A 17,748-nucleotide genomic window follows, 5' to 3' on the forward strand; every position below is an offset into this window, starting at 1 on the left:
TGATTTGAAACAGACATAGAGCTTTGACACGTTATTTGCCTAAAAATGTCATAAGGCTTTTGAGAGCACGAAGAATTAGGAATACAACATTAAAGATTGGATTTTTCAGTTAATGTCCAGTATATCTTTTCCTCAACATAGGACTACGACCACCAACATTCTGGCATCACCCTCACATTTTCAGGCACTGCTTAATTTGAGCCAGTGGTTGCAGGTGAGGCCAACCAGCACTCCTTTTCGGGGGCCTGCATTAATTCTTCCTGATCAGATTGTGACCCCGAACTAGAGAGTGAAAAATACACAAGGAAGAAAAGAAAAATGTATAAACCTTGACAAAAGAAGAACGCCAGAAGCTGCAAGAGATAAAGAAGCAGGGAGTGTCGGGCGATGCTTTAAAGAGACATGAGGTGGAATCAAGACTACATAGCCTGGGTATTTGGCACAACAACTGTTAAGAGACCTGGCTTGTGAGCAAAACTTTGGACCCCGGCACTTCTTCCTTTACATTTTAAGTACAGTCTACAGGATCCCCCATCAGTTAGCAAGTGCTACGGACACTGGTTACGAGCTTGCTATGAAGTGGGCTGTCCTAATTTAAAGGAGGAATTGTGTAGCACAAATAGGACTACCACAGATCAGAACTGTTCGCCTTTTTCGAGAGCAAGAGTGTTAATCCATAAGTTCAAGTGTAAAAATTCAGAATTTAGAAAAGGGTTGTAAGAGTTAGAAGTGAGCCTTTGGCTCGGGCTTTTAATGCTGGAGCGGGCCCTTAATGGCTGGTACAGCCCACTATGGCAGGCTATAATATATTCGAGAATGGAAATCATGCCAGTCAAACTCTAAATCAGACTCATAATGTGGAAAAGAAGAGACCAACAACTGATGTTTGTAGCACTCACCTAGAGTGGAGCCCAACAGAAAGATGAAAGCCACTCCAATTAAGGCAGCGTCTGGCTTGCAATGAGATAACAGCCGTGCAATCGTTGCAACCGATGGTTGACCCTCTTGTAGGATTCTGCTAGCACGCCTTCCAGGTTTTTCCTCTGCTTTCATGTCCTCTCTGCTGCACTCTTCTTTTGATTTCTCTTGTGAATTTGATAGTAAAAAGAGCCACCAAACAGAGAGAATGGTGACCGAAGAGACACAAATCCACGCGAGTAGACTCCACAGCCAAGGCTCACCCTCTGCCTCTTGGTCTCCTGACTGCAGAAGAAGTCTAATCAAGACATATATGCTAGTGACCAAACCAATAACATAGATGGTGGCTAGAGATGTCGTCCACCATTTCTTTCTGTAGAGTCCATAATTTGTTACTCCAATTAGGGCACCATATAGTAAGAGGCCTCTTAGGAGGGATGACCCCCACACATCTAGCGTGGAGCTCAGAAAGTTAAGATGAGCTTGGTCCAGGAAAATGGTCTTACTTTTGCATCTGTTTGTGTGCAGAAAAGCTGTTATAGTGAGGTCTGCAGCTGTAAACATGAGTGTAACATATGTGGCTGCCCACGGTCTCATGGCCTTGAGCAACTTGAAAATATTAGCAAATGCGTCTTTCATGTTTGCATTGATCTTTTGGATAAACTTTTGGAACTTTATTCTGAAAAGAGAGAAAAAAAGAGTAATCATGTTAGAAATCCTCAGAATGTACGTGCAAATCAAGAACGTCATGGCATCATGGTACAACATAGTTAGCTGTCTGTCTGTGTATCCTTATGTGCTATTGCACCCTCTATAGGGTATGGGGAGACTGGAGGATAGTGGCAGCTGTGGGGGCAAAGACCTTTTACATAACAATGGGATAAGTGTTTATTGACCCGAGCAACGGGGTTCTTTCCATTGCCCCTGACTGTGCTGTAAGGTTTTGCTTGAGTTGAACATGTGTTGGAGTCCATATGCTGAATGAATGGTGGCCTTGATGAGAATATGATAAGTCTAGCGCACAATAGTGGTTGCCCTTCAAATTGCCTTCGCCCCTGTGGACGTGAAACCCTACATGTAGCAGCTCCTGGGGCCTCGGTCTGGAAACGTCATACCAGTTTTGGAGGTTATAGGGAACACACATACATTCCACCAGGACTAGTTGTACTGAAACAGTACCAGGGTGAAATCAATGTGGTTGCCTGTTTGGAACAAGACCATGTTCTGACTAACTGCAATGCCCTGAACCTAATTAGGATGTATGGCCTGTAGCCTCCAATGTACATTCTCAAAAGAATTTTCTGTTCCATCACTCGTTGGTCAGAAATTGAATACTCTAAGATGGCACCTTGTGATTGTGCCCTAACTTCTCACCAGTAACATAATTTCCCCCTAGTTACTGTACCACTGGAACCACTCATTTACACTCCTTTTGGACTTTATAAGAAAGCTGTGGAATACTCACTTGGAGAATGGTGTACCAAAGGCAGAAAGCCCGGTTATGACTTCCACCTAAGTTTGGGCTGAGCCTAAGAAAAGACTCTCCTCTGAAGTTGCAGGTGGAAGCTGACGCCTCTGCTTGGAGGATAAACAACTAGACTGCCCGCAGGGTCCAGCTGGCTGACACCTGCGTGAAAGATCAATTCAAGACAGCAAAGCAGCCCAGGAGTCACAAGTATATACGACCTAGAAGACCTGAACCAGATCTCAAAGCCAGGGCTTAATTTGTAAAGCAGTCAATTGAAAGGCCCAAACCTTTCTCAGGTATTTGTCAACCCTGTCATTTGGATGGGCTGCCGAATGACTGGGCTGACCAACACCAAGGTTACCTAGTTATTAATCCAACTCAAGATTCTTTCTTCCGCCCCCTAAATTTCCTGTTGCTTTATCTCACTTTTTCGTGTTCTTTTTCATTCCTACTTTTTCTGTTTGTCTCCAATTTCCTGTCTTTGTCTTGCTCTTTCTTCCTCCTTTATCTACCTCTCACTCTCTGTTGCTCTGGGTCAAAGTCTATGGATGAAAGATAATTTTTGGTCCCGAAATGAGTGATGGTGCCCACCACCAGCAACCAGAAGGACAAATAAAGCACTTTGTGAGAGCCAAGCACATACTCAACACATTAGAATTGAAGTTGTCCCAGAAACAACTAGAAACTGCACCTTCCATTGGACCTGGTCTGCCCCCTTGACCTGTCCTCCCTGAACACCTTCCAAGCTAACTTTAAGTGCTTGAACCCATGCCCCAGTCATAAACAGGGACTGCAGCCTTAAAATGATCACTAGAATCCCTTTCAATCTGTGAAGTGCTTTCTTTCTCCAGGTTTTCAGGCCAGCAGGAATGCTATTGTTTCCCTCTTTCACCAAAAATGCCCAGACTGAATTCTAAACCAATGACTTGATCTATGACTTGGGTCCCTGGCTTTATCGTGATTATAAACCTCAGCTCCAGTGTATGCAACCATACCCAGCCGGTGTCCCATGTTTTTTTAAAATTAAATTTCTTTATTAAGTTTGCAATATGAACATCAAAGCAAAATGACAATACAAGTCTGTATCCCCCCGCCCCCCATCTGACTTTGCTGTCCTTCCCCTAGATTGGATAACATTGCTTCTCTTCAATTATTATACACACAGCCATTTAGCCAACAACCCACTGCAGGGCAGGCGGCGATTCATCAGTAATGCAAAAGTGTGTCTGTGTAAAGACACCCCACCCGTTTCTCAGTGCCGATGCCACTTCAGCCCTCTTGCTCTATTCTCCAGCGCTATGCGTCTCTCAAGCACATAGTACATTGTCATTCTGTTGTCCCCTCGGTTCCCTCTCTGCTAGTCAAGTATGTTTGGTACAGGCCCCAGAAGTTCTTAGGTCTAATAGTGGGGGGTTGTAATTCACTATAATTTTCTGACTGCGTGCAGCAATATAGCATGTCATTCGCCCAGCGCTTAGGAGTGGGCAATGGGCCTTTCATCCAGCAGCACGCCAGCACTCGACGAGCCACGAGCAGGCCCATGTCTACCAGGCGTCTGATTGCCCTAGGCAGCTTTTTAGTGTATCCCAATAGTGCCATCAGGGTGTCAGGCGGAACGACGACCTCCGTCAGTTCACCAATGTCAGCAAATATTCTCCTCCAGAAATCCCAGACACCCGGGCATTGCCATGCGAGATGAAGGAAGTCAGCATTCTGGGCTCCACACCTCTCGCAGCGAGCCGAGTCCCTTAAGCCATATCTGCAGAGTCTGGCTGGGGTATAATAAACCCTGTTCAGGAATTTAAAATGAACCAGTCTGTGTCTGCCATTAAGCGATACTTTCTTTGTAATAGTGCAGCAATATCGCCACGTGTCCTCGTCCAGTGCAATGTCCAAGTCAGTCTGCCATGCTAGGCGTGCCTTAGTGTATGCTTGGTACTTATGCGTCTGTGTCAGTTTGTATATAGTGGACAGTAATTTACAGGGAGTAGCGGTTTGAAGTACATATGTGAGTTTGGGGACCTCAGGGGGCTCTGCCATGTCTCTGCCCAGCTGTTCCTCGAGAGCGCGGCGCACCCTGAAGTATTGAAAGCGTGTCAGCAGCGAGGGCATGTCACTGTTTCCCAGGGCTTGCTCCCATGTCTTCGCCACCCCATCAATGAACAGGTCTCCCGCTGTCTCTATGTGCAGTGTCTGTAAGGCAGAGACTACTCCCTTCTCCCTGAGCGGGGGGAGCCATCTGGCCCAGTCGACCGGCATCACCGGCGAATACAATAAAGCACCATTTTGCACATGTAAGATACTGTGCCATGTTATAGAGTCCAGTATGCCTGTTCTGCGGTCAGTACCATCGAAGATCGTGTGAGGGAGTGAGTCGGGGCTAGGGAAGAGTGTCTCCATGCGAACATGCGGTATTCTCCGGTCTCCATGTACCCAAGTGTGTAGGTGCGATGCCTGAGCAGCGCGATAGTATGCCTCGAAATCCGGGGCACCGAGTCCCCCCATAGAATACGGCATAGTAAGTATCGTCCATCGGACCCGCGACTGTCCGCCCGCCCAGGCCAGCTTGACCATTTGCTGTTGTAGCTGCGCAAAGAAGGTTTTAAGGAGGACCATTGGGATAGTCATGAATAGAAATAAAAAGCGAGGAAGCACTACCATCTTCATTATGGAAATACGCCCCATCAAGGACAAAGGGAGTCTACTCCAAGCTGTTACATCATCTTCCAGCTTACTTACTGCAGTGCCATAGTTAGCTCTAAAAAGGGTTTCCGCATTTGTGTGCAGCTGGATCCCCAGATACCGGACCGTGTCTGTGGTCCACTGAAGTGGGTATTCCATTGGTGTAGGCTTAGTGATCGGTGTTAGTGGGAAAGCCAGCGATTTAGTCCAGTTTACTCTCAAGCCAGAGAACGCCCCGAATCGGACCACCTCCTGGAGCACCGATGTTAGGTTATTATCCGGATCTCGCACATACAGTAGGGTGTCGTCTGCGTACATCGACACAATGATCTTGTAGCCCGGGAAGCCTACGCCTTCATTGCCGTGGTACTCTCTCAGGGCACACACCAGTGGTTCAGCGACAAGGGCGTATAGTAAAGGCGAGAGAGGGCACCCCTGCCGTGTCCCTCTACAGATGGGAAAGGAGTCCATGACCAGGTCTCCCATGCGAAGTCGGGCTCGCTGATCGTGGTACAGTGACCCCAACATTTTCAGGAACGGCTGCCCTAGGCCCATACGCTGCAGTACCTTGCGCATGAAAGGCCATTCCACCGAATCAAAGGCTTTCTCCATATCGAGAAATACTGCCAAAGCCTGCCTGTCTTGTCGAACATGCTGTATAGTGCCCAGGACCGTGCGGATATTATAGACTAGGTTCCTGCCAGGAATAAATCCTGCCTGCTCCAGGGCTACCAGTCTATCAGCTAGGATCGCTAGGCGGGTGGCCAATACCTTGGCGAACAGTTTGGTGTCAGTGTTTAGGAGCGATAGAGGTCTATATGAACTGCATTCATCATGGGGCTTTCCCGGCTTCAGTATCACGACCAGGAGTGCCTCCCTCATAGATCGTGGCATACTGCCCTCCACGCATATGTCGTCAAAGAGAGCCGATAGGTGGGGGATCAGCTGAGTCTTGAAGGCTTTATAGAAGCCTGCTGTGAGACCGTCTGTCCCTGGGGCGCTGCTAGATCTCATACTGGCCAGGGCGTCAAGGATCTCGTCCTTTTCTATGGGATGCATGAGGAATTCCCTGTCCGAGTTGGACAATGTGGGGATATCAATGTGGCCTAAGTAGTCTTCAATTTCGTCTTCCAGGTCGCCGTACTTGGAAGAGTACAGGTCAGAGTAGTAGTCCATAAAGACTTGAGCTATGTCTCTCTCGTACCTTAGCGGTTCCCCTGCGGGAGAGTTCACAACTGTTATGCACTGTCGTTGCTTTGCGCCTTTCATAAGATTGGCCAGAACCGAACTTGGTCGTTCCCCTTCGCCGTAGACTCTGGCGGTGGCATACTTGCCCATGTGCCTAACCTCCCTATCTGCCTCCTCGTGGTATTCTCGGTGTCCCATGTTCTGTGGGTGCATCACATCAGCAAGAATACCGAATGAGAATGGTCATTCGGAGATACACAATCCTAAAGTCTACCATTGGGTGCTTTCAGTGAGGTTCCAGTCTTTTTCTCAAAACCTTCTGACATTTCGAATTGCATTGGAAGTAGTATTAGTGTCGGCTAGCCCCCATAACGTTATCTGCGAACACCCAGTTACAAACACTGGAGTCCAGAGGTTCTTGGTAAATCAGACACCCTCTTGAACACAGGAAAGACATATTGTGCACGAAGCAACTATACCTTGGTAGATACCCTGGTTACTACTGTGGGGCACCGTTCAAGTGGTCCTGCCAATATATTTAGAAGGCGCCATCTTTGCAAGGATTATAACTTGTTTGTTTTGCTCTGGAAGCACAGGTGGTTACAGTCCCAGAATTTTTTTTATGGAAGTGTACACCCGACATTGGCTGCTTTATCAATTGAGGGATGGCATTGTTTAACAGATGCAAGGGTGCAGTTGCTGCCAGGTATAGGAGGGGTGTGAAAATAATGTGTGCGTAATATTGGCGCAGAGGAACATCTAGTAATCTCTTCCACTGTGTAATAACCTTCCCGTTTTACAATCGATCCGTCAACTCTCCATCCATCGATCTAATTATCTATGTAGCTTTCTTCTGTCGGTTTGTATATACCTGTCGTTTTACTTCTCTTTCTGTCTTTTAACAGTCTGCCACTCCATCTGTGTCCCCCTTCTTCCTATTCGTTCATCTATCCATATATGTATCTATCCAAACATACATTCATCCAATATATATCTTTATCTTTGTCAGTTTACAGCTCAAATTAATTTCATTCACCACTAATCCTTTTGGGGTTTCGGAGTAGTGTGCTACTTGCAGGAAAGTGCTCCGACACCTCGTAAGGGGTAGTAAGCACTATATAAATGCAATTACATTTACACGTTACATTTTACCACCAAGTCTGGTACCAAGGCACCACTGACTCGAGCAGGGCAATAGAGTAAACTTATTGCACCCAAAGTCTGTCAATGCCTTTGTAATTCCTTTAGAGTCGAACATGTCCTTTAGAATCTTACAATAAACGCAATATCACACCTTACTCCACAAGTGCTTGAACATTATTAGGGGTCACATCTCAGGCCCAAAGGTTCTGGGGTCCTCTGTTTTTCCGTGTACTGCCCTTCCCTTTCCAATTAAGCTATGATCTAATTGTTTCCAAAGCTCCAAACCCACAACATCTCCTGGCGTAATCCATGACAGCTCGTCCGAGCTGCAATTGGAGAAGTAGGAGTAGTAAGGGACCACTTAGTTGCTGTGCAATATATACCATGGGCCTTCATGACACAACACTAATGCTTAAGTTTTAAACAATATATATGAATAAGTGCAGGGGCCCAGAGCTTTTCTTGACCTCCACCACTGGTGCTGCCAAATATCACAGATGCTTAGTCTTGACTCCACCTCGTGCCTCTTTCTTCCATCACCTCTCTCTCTCTGCACTGACTAGACATGAATCTGTATCCACTGAAACTGTGCCTGGACTATGCAAAAACTGGAATCATCTGTGTTTGTGCTACAACCTCTCATAACCTCCTACCCTCTGTACATTTTACTGCAATATGCATACGCTTGAAGTTCATCTTCCTAGTGTGGAATGGTGACGCAGGAGCATGGACTGTGTACACTCCCACACTCTGTGACCACGCCCAGTTTATAAACAAATTCAGATTCTACAGATCTTTTAGGACTTTACATATACTTTCATCCTTGGTTCTCTGACTAGATTGTCTGTGCCCTGCATACAATTGTAGGCCCTGTTTCTGTTCTTGAATTGTACAGTCTCTCTCCCCTCTGCATTCATACCTGTGCTGTGCATTTCGTTACAATCCTCTATGACGGTAAGGACTGTAAATCTGCTTCTATGGGTCAACTATGTATATTATTTCACTTCCTCTCTAGGTATTGGCACAGTTCATAGGCTGGCTGCTTCTGTGTCGGTGCATGAACTGTGCACACACGCCCAACCACCATTACCCCTGCATAAACAGTGCATAAAGTCGCATCCACTATTCCTCTGTATGGATTCTGCATATTCTGTAATCACTACGAATACATGCACTGTGCAATACCTTTACTTGCTCACGGACTGTGAATACACTTGTGCTCATTGTACCAACGCAGGGGCTGTGTTCCATGCATTTGCAGCCTTGTATATTTGCACATGGTCTCTGCACGTACTCATGACTCCTAAATCCATTGCCGGACGGTGACCGCTCAGCCCTCCACAGAGCTTGGTCGCTCCACACTCTGCTGCCGCTCCTGCCTGCCTGCCCCCTCCTGACCTCGCTCTCCGCTGCTCCTTCCCACCGGCCCCGCTGATCGCCGCAGAATTTCCCGCCGCTGCCTCCCTGCGCCCCCGCCCCCCCCCCGTGATCCCATTTGCCGCCCCGCTCCCGCCACCCAGCTGCTCCTCCTCCCGGCTCCTTACTTATGACGCCCCCTGAGCGATCGCGCAGCGGGAGCACCGACGGAGCGCCGGAGGTGCCCAAAGGTAAGCCCGTCTGCGCCCGTGAGCGCCTGGACCGAGCCCAGTGCCAGGACCCCTGGCCCCCGACGACGCCGGCCCACACGACGGACCTACGATGCCGCAACTCTCAACGCACTCAATGCCGGCCGGAACCACGCCTGCTGCCGAGCCACCCCGAGACGCACCCACGGACCCTTCACCTGCCTCACCTGCAAATTCACCTGCCTCCGGACCTGCACCACACCCGCCAAGCCAAGCACCAGCAGCAACCACCTCAAGTGCATCCTGATCAACACCCGCTCCGTCCACAGACACGCCGTGGAACCTCCTCGACGCTACATCACCGGACGTCGCCTTCCTCACCGAAACCTGGATGAACGCCCCTCTGCACCCGACATCGCCATCGCCATCCCGGACGGGTACAAGATCATCAGACGGGACCGCGTCAACCAGACCGGAGGAGGCATCGCCATCGTCGACAGAAACACCATCCGCATCACGACCGACTCCAACGACACCTTCGCCGCAGCCGAACATCTCCACTTCCAGATTCACACCGACCCAAAGACGACCCTCAGAGGCACCCTCGTCTACAGACCCCCGGGACCACGCACACAATTCAGCAAAGACATCACAGACTTCATCAGCCCGCACGCCCTCCCCTCCGCTGACTACATCCTCCTCGGAGACCTCAACTTTCACCTGGAGAACAACAAGGTCCGCAACACCGTCGCCCTGCTGGACAACCTCGCCAAACTCGGACTCAAGCAACTGGTCAACACCCCCACCCAGTACGCCGGCCACACGCTTGATCCCGTCTTCTCATCCAGCAAGCACATCACCTTCAGCCACTCCACCGGACTCCACTGGACCGACCACAGCTGCGTCCACTTCAGCTTCAGAAGAACCATGACCCACCACCACCCGCTTCAGATTCCCCACAGAAGCTGGAGTAAGATCACCTGCGAGCAGCTCACCACCTCTCTCAGCCAGAACCCACCCGCCAGCACAACGGACCCCAACGAAGCAGCCCGGGACTTCACACAGTGGCTGACCGCCTGCGCGGACGACCTCGCACCACTGAAGAACCCTCCCAGCAGACCCAGAAGCAAGAAGGCATCCTGGTTCACCGACGAACTCAAGGACTCCAAGAAGACCTTCCGCACCCTCGAGAAAGCCTGGCTCCTCGACCGGACCACCGACAACATGACCGCCCTCAAACACGCTACCCGCAAGCACCACCAGCTTATCCGCACCACCAAGAAGAAATCCCTGAAGGAACGACTGGACAACAACACCCACGACAGCAAGGAACTCTTCAGCATCGTCAAGGAGTTCTCCAACCCCAGCACCGGCAACAACGACATCACTCCGTCACAAGACCTCTGCGACTCCCCAGCCTCGTTCTTCCACCGCAAGATCGCCGACATCCACAACAGCTTCGGCGCACCATCCACGCACCCAACCACAGAACCAACACACCCCAGCGCCACCCTCCGCACCTGGACCACGGTGACCACCGAAGACACAGCCCGCACGATGAACACCATCCACTCCGGATCACCGACCGACCCCTGCCCAAAACACGTCTTCAACAAGGCCGACTCCACCATCGCACCCCATCTCCGGAACATCATCAACACCTCCTTCAACACCGCCACCTTCCCGGAGAGCTGGAAGGATGCCGAGCTCAGCGCCCTCCTGAATAAATCAACAGCGGACCCCACCGACCTCAAAAACTTCCGCCCCATCTCGCTCCTCCCTTTTCCTGCTAAAGTCATCGAGAAGATCGTCAACAGACAGCTGGCCGCCTTCCTCGAGACGAACGGATCCCTCGACCCCTCGCAGTCCGGCTTCAGAGCCAACCACAGCACCGAGACCGCCCTCATCGCAGCCACCGACGACATCCGGACCCTGCTCGACAAGGGGGAAACAGTGGCCCTCATCCTCCTGGACCTCTCCGCTGCTTTCTACACTGTCTGCCACCGCACCCTAGTCCAGCGCCTCAGCAAGATCGGCATCCAAGAGAAGGCACTGGAGTGGATCATCTCGTTCCTCGCCGGAAGAACACAAAGAGTCCGCCTCCCCCCGTTTTGCTCCGAGGCCACCGAAGTCATCTGCGGCGTCCCGCAAGGATCTTCACTCAGCCCCACCCTGTTCAACGTCTACATGAGACCTCTTGCAGCCATCGCACGCCAGCACAACCTCAACATCATCTCCTACGCCGACGACACCCAGCTGATCCTCTCCCTCACTAGAGACCCCGACACCGCCAGAACCTGCCTACACAAAGGGATGAAAGACGTTGCCGAGTGGATGAAGGACAGCCGCCTCAAACTGAACTCGGACAAGACGGAAGTCCTCATCCTGGGATCTTTGCCCTCCGCCTAGGACGACTCCTGGTGGCCCCCAGCCCTGGGCACCGCACCCAAGCCAACCGACCACGCACCCAACCTGGGCTTCATCCTGGACTCTTCCCTCTCGATGACCAGATAAGTCAACGCCGTCTCCTCATCGTGCTTCAACACCCTGTGTATGCTTCGCAAGATCTTCCGCTGGATCCCGACCGAGACCAGGAAGACAGTCACCCAGGCACTCGTCACCAGCCGACTGGACTACGAAAACGCCCTCTACGCCGGAACCACAGCCAAGCTACAGAAAAGACTCCAGCGCATCCAAAACGCCTCCGCCCGACTCATCCTGGATGTCCCCCGACGCAGCCACATCTCCAGCCACCTGAGGAACCTGCACTGGCTCCCCGTCGACAAGAGGATCACGTTCCGGCTCCTCACCCACGCACACAAGTCTCTCCACGACCTGGGCCCCAAGTACCTCAATGACCGCATGGCCTTCTACACGCCCACCCGCCAGCTACGGTCCACCAGCCTCGCCCTCGCAGCCGTACCACGCATCCGAAGAGCCACCGCCGGAGGAAGATCCTTCTCTTACCTGGCGGCCAAGACATGGAACTCCCTCCCCATCCACCTTCGGCTGACCCAGGACCATCTCGCCTTCAGGAGACAACTCAAGACCTGGCTGTTCGAGCAGTAGCATACCCCTTCCCCAAGCGCCTTGAGACCCTCCCGGATGAGTAGTGCGATACAAATGGTATGATTGATTGATTGATTGATACATACACATACACCACTATACGGGCACCCACAAACACGTGGAAAATGTGAGTTGGAGTCATACCCAGCCTCACGACGCCCAGCACAAGGAAAGACTTGCTCCAGATGTGGCCGAATGAATCACCTTGCATGTGTGCGTCAAGAGGAAGGAAGAGAACAAAGACCTTCCAGGCATACAAACACTCTACTAAAGCCACAATATAATGACCAATGCTGACCAGAAGGTGAGAGCAAGCCCGGACACCAGGTTCGGGACTGAGCCCAACGAGGAGGAGGAGGAGGTGTTCCTAATATCCCATGATGGAGAAGAGGCAAAGCAGAGAAGACTTAAACCCGTGTGCTAAGTTGAGGTGATTGAAACACAGATGACTGCACCAATAGATACAAAGGCATCAGTGAATGTCATGGACGAAAGTCAGTTTCAAGCCTTGATAAGTCACCCCAAGCTGAGCTCTCCGCGACAAGAATCTACGCCTATTAGCTCAAGACCCATTGCGCTTGGGAGAAATGTTTAAAAGGCTGGTGTACAAATGAGAATAAAAACAATTGAGAAAAGTTTTTGCATATTCAACCAAAAAGAACCAAAACTGCTTAGCGGCTACATAGCTGAATACTGAGGATTAGTCTTTGAATGGCAAATATACGACTGCAAGGTTGGGAACATCCTCAAAGAATTCTAACATTTATTTAGAGGCCTCTGCTGTCTCTAGGCCTATACAGTCAAGCTGCATATCAACAAAACATTACTGCCTGTCACCCTCTGGCAGCGGTCAGTGCCATTCCAGTTACGGCCACACATTGAAAAAGACATGGAGCAGATAGATGTGATGGACATCATTAAGAAAGTGACAGGACCAACCTCATGGGCATCTCCTGTATCGCTCACATCACAACCCAAGCAACCTGGTGGAGTAAATCGACATGTGTCTCCCCCACCTAGCCATTCAAAGAGAAAGGCACATTATGCCCCCCATGGATGAGATAACGGCAGTCCTCAGCGGAGGTCAGTGGTTCTCCAAAGCAGACCTCAACGCTGGTTATCTCTAGCTACTCCTGGACCAGGTGAGCGGACACATCACAGCTTTTTCAACTCACCTGGAGCATAGGAGGTCACAAGACTTAATTCCAGAATTTGTTTTCATGCTGAAATTTTTCAGAATGAGGCAAGAGAAATGCTACAAGGGCTAGAGGTATGCTTAATATAAGTGAAGACATAATCTGCTCAGAAACAATCAAGGAACACGATTGTCATCTAAGGGGAATCGTAAAAAGACTCTCTGACCATGGCTTCACGCTACATTTAGAAAAATGTAAATTCTTCTAACACAGGGTCTAGTTCTTCAGCTATGTCTTCTCAAAAGAAGGAGCAAGAACTGACCACAAAAAGTATGAGAACATTTAGAACAAACCAACTTCGTTTTGTTCCGACCATTGTGTCTGAAGTAGGGAGCTTCCTAGGAATGGCAAACTATTGCAACCAATGTATCCCAAATCTAGTGACCTCAGAGTTCTCACAAAATCCCAAGCTCTGTGAAAATGTGAGGGGGGGAGGGTGAGTGTCTACGAGGAAAATTTCAGGAAAATGAAGGAAGCTCTACTACAATAAACCACAATGGTGTACTTCAACCCCTACAACAAAAGAGAACTCACAACTGATGCAAGCCCAAAGGGTAGTACAAGAGCAAAAATGGAACAAATGAACCTGGGTAGCTTTTGCAAGCTGGTTATTAAGAGACGTTGAAACTCGCTATGCCCAAATTGAGAAGGAGGCCTTGGCTTTTAAGAGGTGTACCCATTTTTTACCTATATCTTTATGGTAGGTGCTGCAAGATGGTCATGCATGACAAGCCACTGATCAATCTGTTTAAAGGAACCTCACAATACCCGCCATCGAAGACTTAGAAGTTGTTGGTACAGCTACAATACCACTTTTCAGGTAGCTACCAACTAGGAGCTGAAAACTGATGTAATTTTCTAGCAAAACACCAGCAAAAGGCAACAACGACACCACCCCAAGCCAGTGGATAATACAGAGGAGCATAAAAAAGCTAGTCCTCCAGGCGGCACAATTGACGGCCATGGAGATTAACAACATAAGGTCGAACTGCAGGAGAACCTGTGGGTTCCCAGAATGGACTGTGTCATTGAGAAAACCATTAGGGAATACCAAGCTTCTCAACTAAATAGCAACACCGCACAACCGGCTCCGGTCATCACAGAGAACTTCTGCACACCAACCTGGACCAAGATAAGTGCTGACATTGGCAGTTTTCTGGATCAAAGGCTGTCATTGGTCTCTCTAGATGCTCCCACCCAGTTCCCTGTGGTTGAGCTAATAACTACCACAGCCTTTGAGTATGTGAGACCAAACTATATACACCAACTAACGTTCATCATCTCAAGAACATGCTCAGGTGGCCTTTAGGCTAACAAGGCTGTTGAGCGTTTTATGCGTATGCTTAACAAGGCCTTGTGGATAAGCGTCAAGCAAGGGTAGGACCCTGAGTGTGCCCTTCACTGCTTCCTGCCAGTGTATCCAAACATCGCTTATTGCGTCAATCAGTGTAACCTGGTCACCCTTTTGTTCGGCATCTCTGATGGACACCCTTCCATCAACCTTTTGTATGGCACTCAACAAGCTTAGTCATCAAGGCCAGTCAGCAATGCAGAAAGAAAAACAACAAAGCTTGCAAGCGACTAAGACTCATCCATGTGATGATGTGGGAACGTGACTGATCATGGTTAAGGACAGATGATGTTGTATGGAAATTCTGCAGCCCCTGTGAAAATGGGTTCTGTGGTTTGGTAGCAGGAAAACAGGACACTGTACCAACCAAAAGGGGCACAGAGGTGGTACCCCAGACATCTCATGGTTCAAAAATATCCCAGAGTGGAATAACGGGAAACCAATAGAGCGAGAAAACCTAAAGCAAAAGCTAAGTCCACCAAAAAGCCCTGTCCTGCAAGGCGAAGACACAAGGAAGGAGATGAGTGGGAATGGCCAACGCGCATACTTCTGGCACCACCAGTGACCCAGACCTCACCAGGAGGGGACGAACGAGAAGATCTCTTGAGCCAGCCTAGTGGGCCAACATGTAAGTGCCACGAGACCAGAGGTGGTGTCATGCCCAAGCCAGAGGTAGCACCTGCAAACACGACTGATTGCCGGTCAAACACTAAATGGACTATCTGTGCTACCATACCCCCAGGAAGTGTTGGAGACAATGACCCAGAGAGAACTGCATACAATACAAAGTGTGGAAATGTGAGGAGCCACCTGGCCCGTACTAGAGGGGCATCCCCACATCACACGCACTGCGAGGCACATTCCATCCCATCCCGCACACATTGTTACCCGGTGTCCTTGTTGTATTATACCCGTGTCCCTGAGAGCTGGGCCCTGCCTGCTGCGTCCCCATACACAGACTTAACATTCACTCTGTGTACATATGAAGACAGTGCATACCCTTGTAGCCCCTGCATCTGTACATACCTTTGCATCCACTGAATCCCTGCATGAACGCTGCCTTTCTCTGTGTGGTCGGTTCCCTCAGTTCTCTACCACAGTGTTAGTATCCCAGCAGTATTTTGTGACACCTGATAAATAATATATCTGAATATAAAGTTACTCTGGAAACCTGCATGTGGTTGTAGCTTTTACAAGCAACCCACAGGACTTGCAGAACACACATTTTATGCGATGCATCCGTGAATACATTAATCCGAACAAAATATTTAAAGGAAAATTAAGAAACAATCTGCAATACAATGTTGATAGTGTATACTAATGTATATATATTAGTAGAAAGTGGGTTAGTCTATTGGGCCAAGTTATCAATGTATAAATGGTATGCAAGCGGCGCAGTGGCAAACACACTATACATCAGGGATGTATGCATAGAGAAGCAATTTTATCTTTCTCTCAGCTTTTTTGAAACGCCATTTTATGAAACAAAAAGAAATAATATTCATTTTATGTACAACCTGAGATAATTTTGATAAGAAAACATGCAGGGATCCTAATATAAATATATTTTTAAAATTGAGACCATCTGCTGTCATAGTTCTAGGGTTTTAAAAAGAGCTACTACTGCTCAATGATTCTCATTTGATCAGTCTCTGTAGGATGAAAGGCTGAGCCTGCCCCACTTGCAGGTGTCCTACACATTCGTAGCATAGGACTAGGTCATTTACCCACATATCGATCTAGTTTGCTCACCATGGGGAGGACAGTGTAAGGGTTCTGGATGTGCAGAGTTTAGTATATGTATAAAAGAAGGAGCCGGTCCTACCTTTGAAGAGTTCTCCAGTTCAGATCAGATCTTCCAGATCCAAGCACATCTCATCTTCCAAGGCAGTGCAGGGAGTCAGGATGAGTCTGAGAGCCTAGGTCCGCCCACCGGGGTCAACACGGGAGATACTGCCGTCATCCCATGCATTCTCCTCGTGCACGGCTCCAGCAGGCAAACATTGAGCATCCAGAAAAGCAAAAAAATGTCGAATTTACAACAAGGCTGCGGCAGCCATGATGCAGACTATCACCGGATATATAACATATCTGCACTGGCAGAAAGCCCGATCACGAAAGGCCGTGTGCCTTGGGGAGATTTGGGACAAAGTCAGGCGCCAGGCAGCTGCGTGCAAAGTACACTGTATGTTTTGAAGGCGTAGGGCTGGGCTTCCGGTGGCGTGGGAGCGCGAGTGCTTTGTTTAAAACCCACAAAGGCACCTGCGCTTGGGAGTACACTAAAGGTTGACCTCACACCGGCGGCACCTGATATGTGCAGGTGGAGACACGTTTCTGACGGTGAACGCCGACCTTAGAACAATGAGTCATGACCTTACGCCATATGAAGTGTACCCGTCTCCAAGAACACTATACGCATGGATTGTAAAACTGTATGTGTTTTACAAGCAGCACTGATCGAGCACCCTCTACGTCGATGTTTATGCATCATATCACATTTATTTTTTTCAATATAAAATCCTGTCAGAAGTTGTCACACACTATAAACTTATTTTATATAGCCATGTATGTAGGGACAATGGTTTATAGTATTGATTGCCAAATGCATTTACTGTCATTTTTAGATAAATATGAGAAAAAGGTAACTTGGATTCAATTATATAAATTGTAATCAAAATAAACGACGGTGCTAAGCAAAAGCATGAATTTACATGCTTAACATTTGCAGTTCCGCACCACGATGCTGCGCATCTGCACACTTACTTCCTGTTACCCTTCGATCTTAACTCTGCAGCCGTACCACCCTTTCACTTCCTCTGATGCAACCTCAGACACTCGTTATAGTTCTTTCAGTCTCAACATTTGTGATGCAACTTCAAAGACACTCGTTATAGTTCTTTAAGTCTCAACATTTCAAAACGGAAGCGGTTTCAATATTATATACAACGAAGCCATGGTTGCTGCGTATTTATTTTATGCAACTAACAACCACTGACAAAGCCAAAAGCCAATAGTCCTGTATTGTTGAAGGTGTAATGTTACATGTTGTACTATATATCTGGATGCAATGACAGAAGCAGCAAAAGACCAGTCAGGTGGCACACTATGCTAAGCACAGAATTTTAGCTTGCTTGTTTTTAAGCCACTCTTAATTACAAACACAACAGT

At 48.7% G+C, this 17,748-nt stretch overlaps 1 protein-coding gene across 2 annotated transcripts in view; it reads right to left on the reverse strand.

Moving 5' to 3' along the window:
• ABCB9 (ATP binding cassette subfamily B member 9) overlaps positions 1-17,333 on the reverse strand; it is a 141,922-nt gene extending 124,589 nt beyond the window's left edge. The window contains exons 1-3 of one of the 2 annotated variants that reach the window (XM_078667579.1): positions 16,406-17,333; positions 15,607-15,710; positions 900-1,597 (exon numbers count right to left, since the gene is read on the reverse strand). In XM_078667579.1, the coding sequence (XP_078523705.1) occupies positions 900-1,597; positions 15,607-15,614 (706 nt within the window). In that variant the 5' untranslated portion in view covers positions 15,615-15,710; positions 16,406-17,333. The remainder of the gene's footprint in view (positions 1-899; positions 1,598-15,606; positions 15,711-16,405) is intronic. The other variant, XM_078667580.1, reaches the window with a different exon arrangement.
• Between the last annotated feature and the right edge of the window lie 415 nt (positions 17,334-17,748).

Source organism: Lissotriton helveticus, chromosome 11 (genome assembly GCF_964261635.1).
Source record: "Lissotriton helveticus chromosome 11, aLisHel1.1, whole genome shotgun sequence".
Taxonomy (NCBI): Eukaryota; Metazoa; Chordata; class Amphibia; order Caudata; family Salamandridae; genus Lissotriton; species Lissotriton helveticus.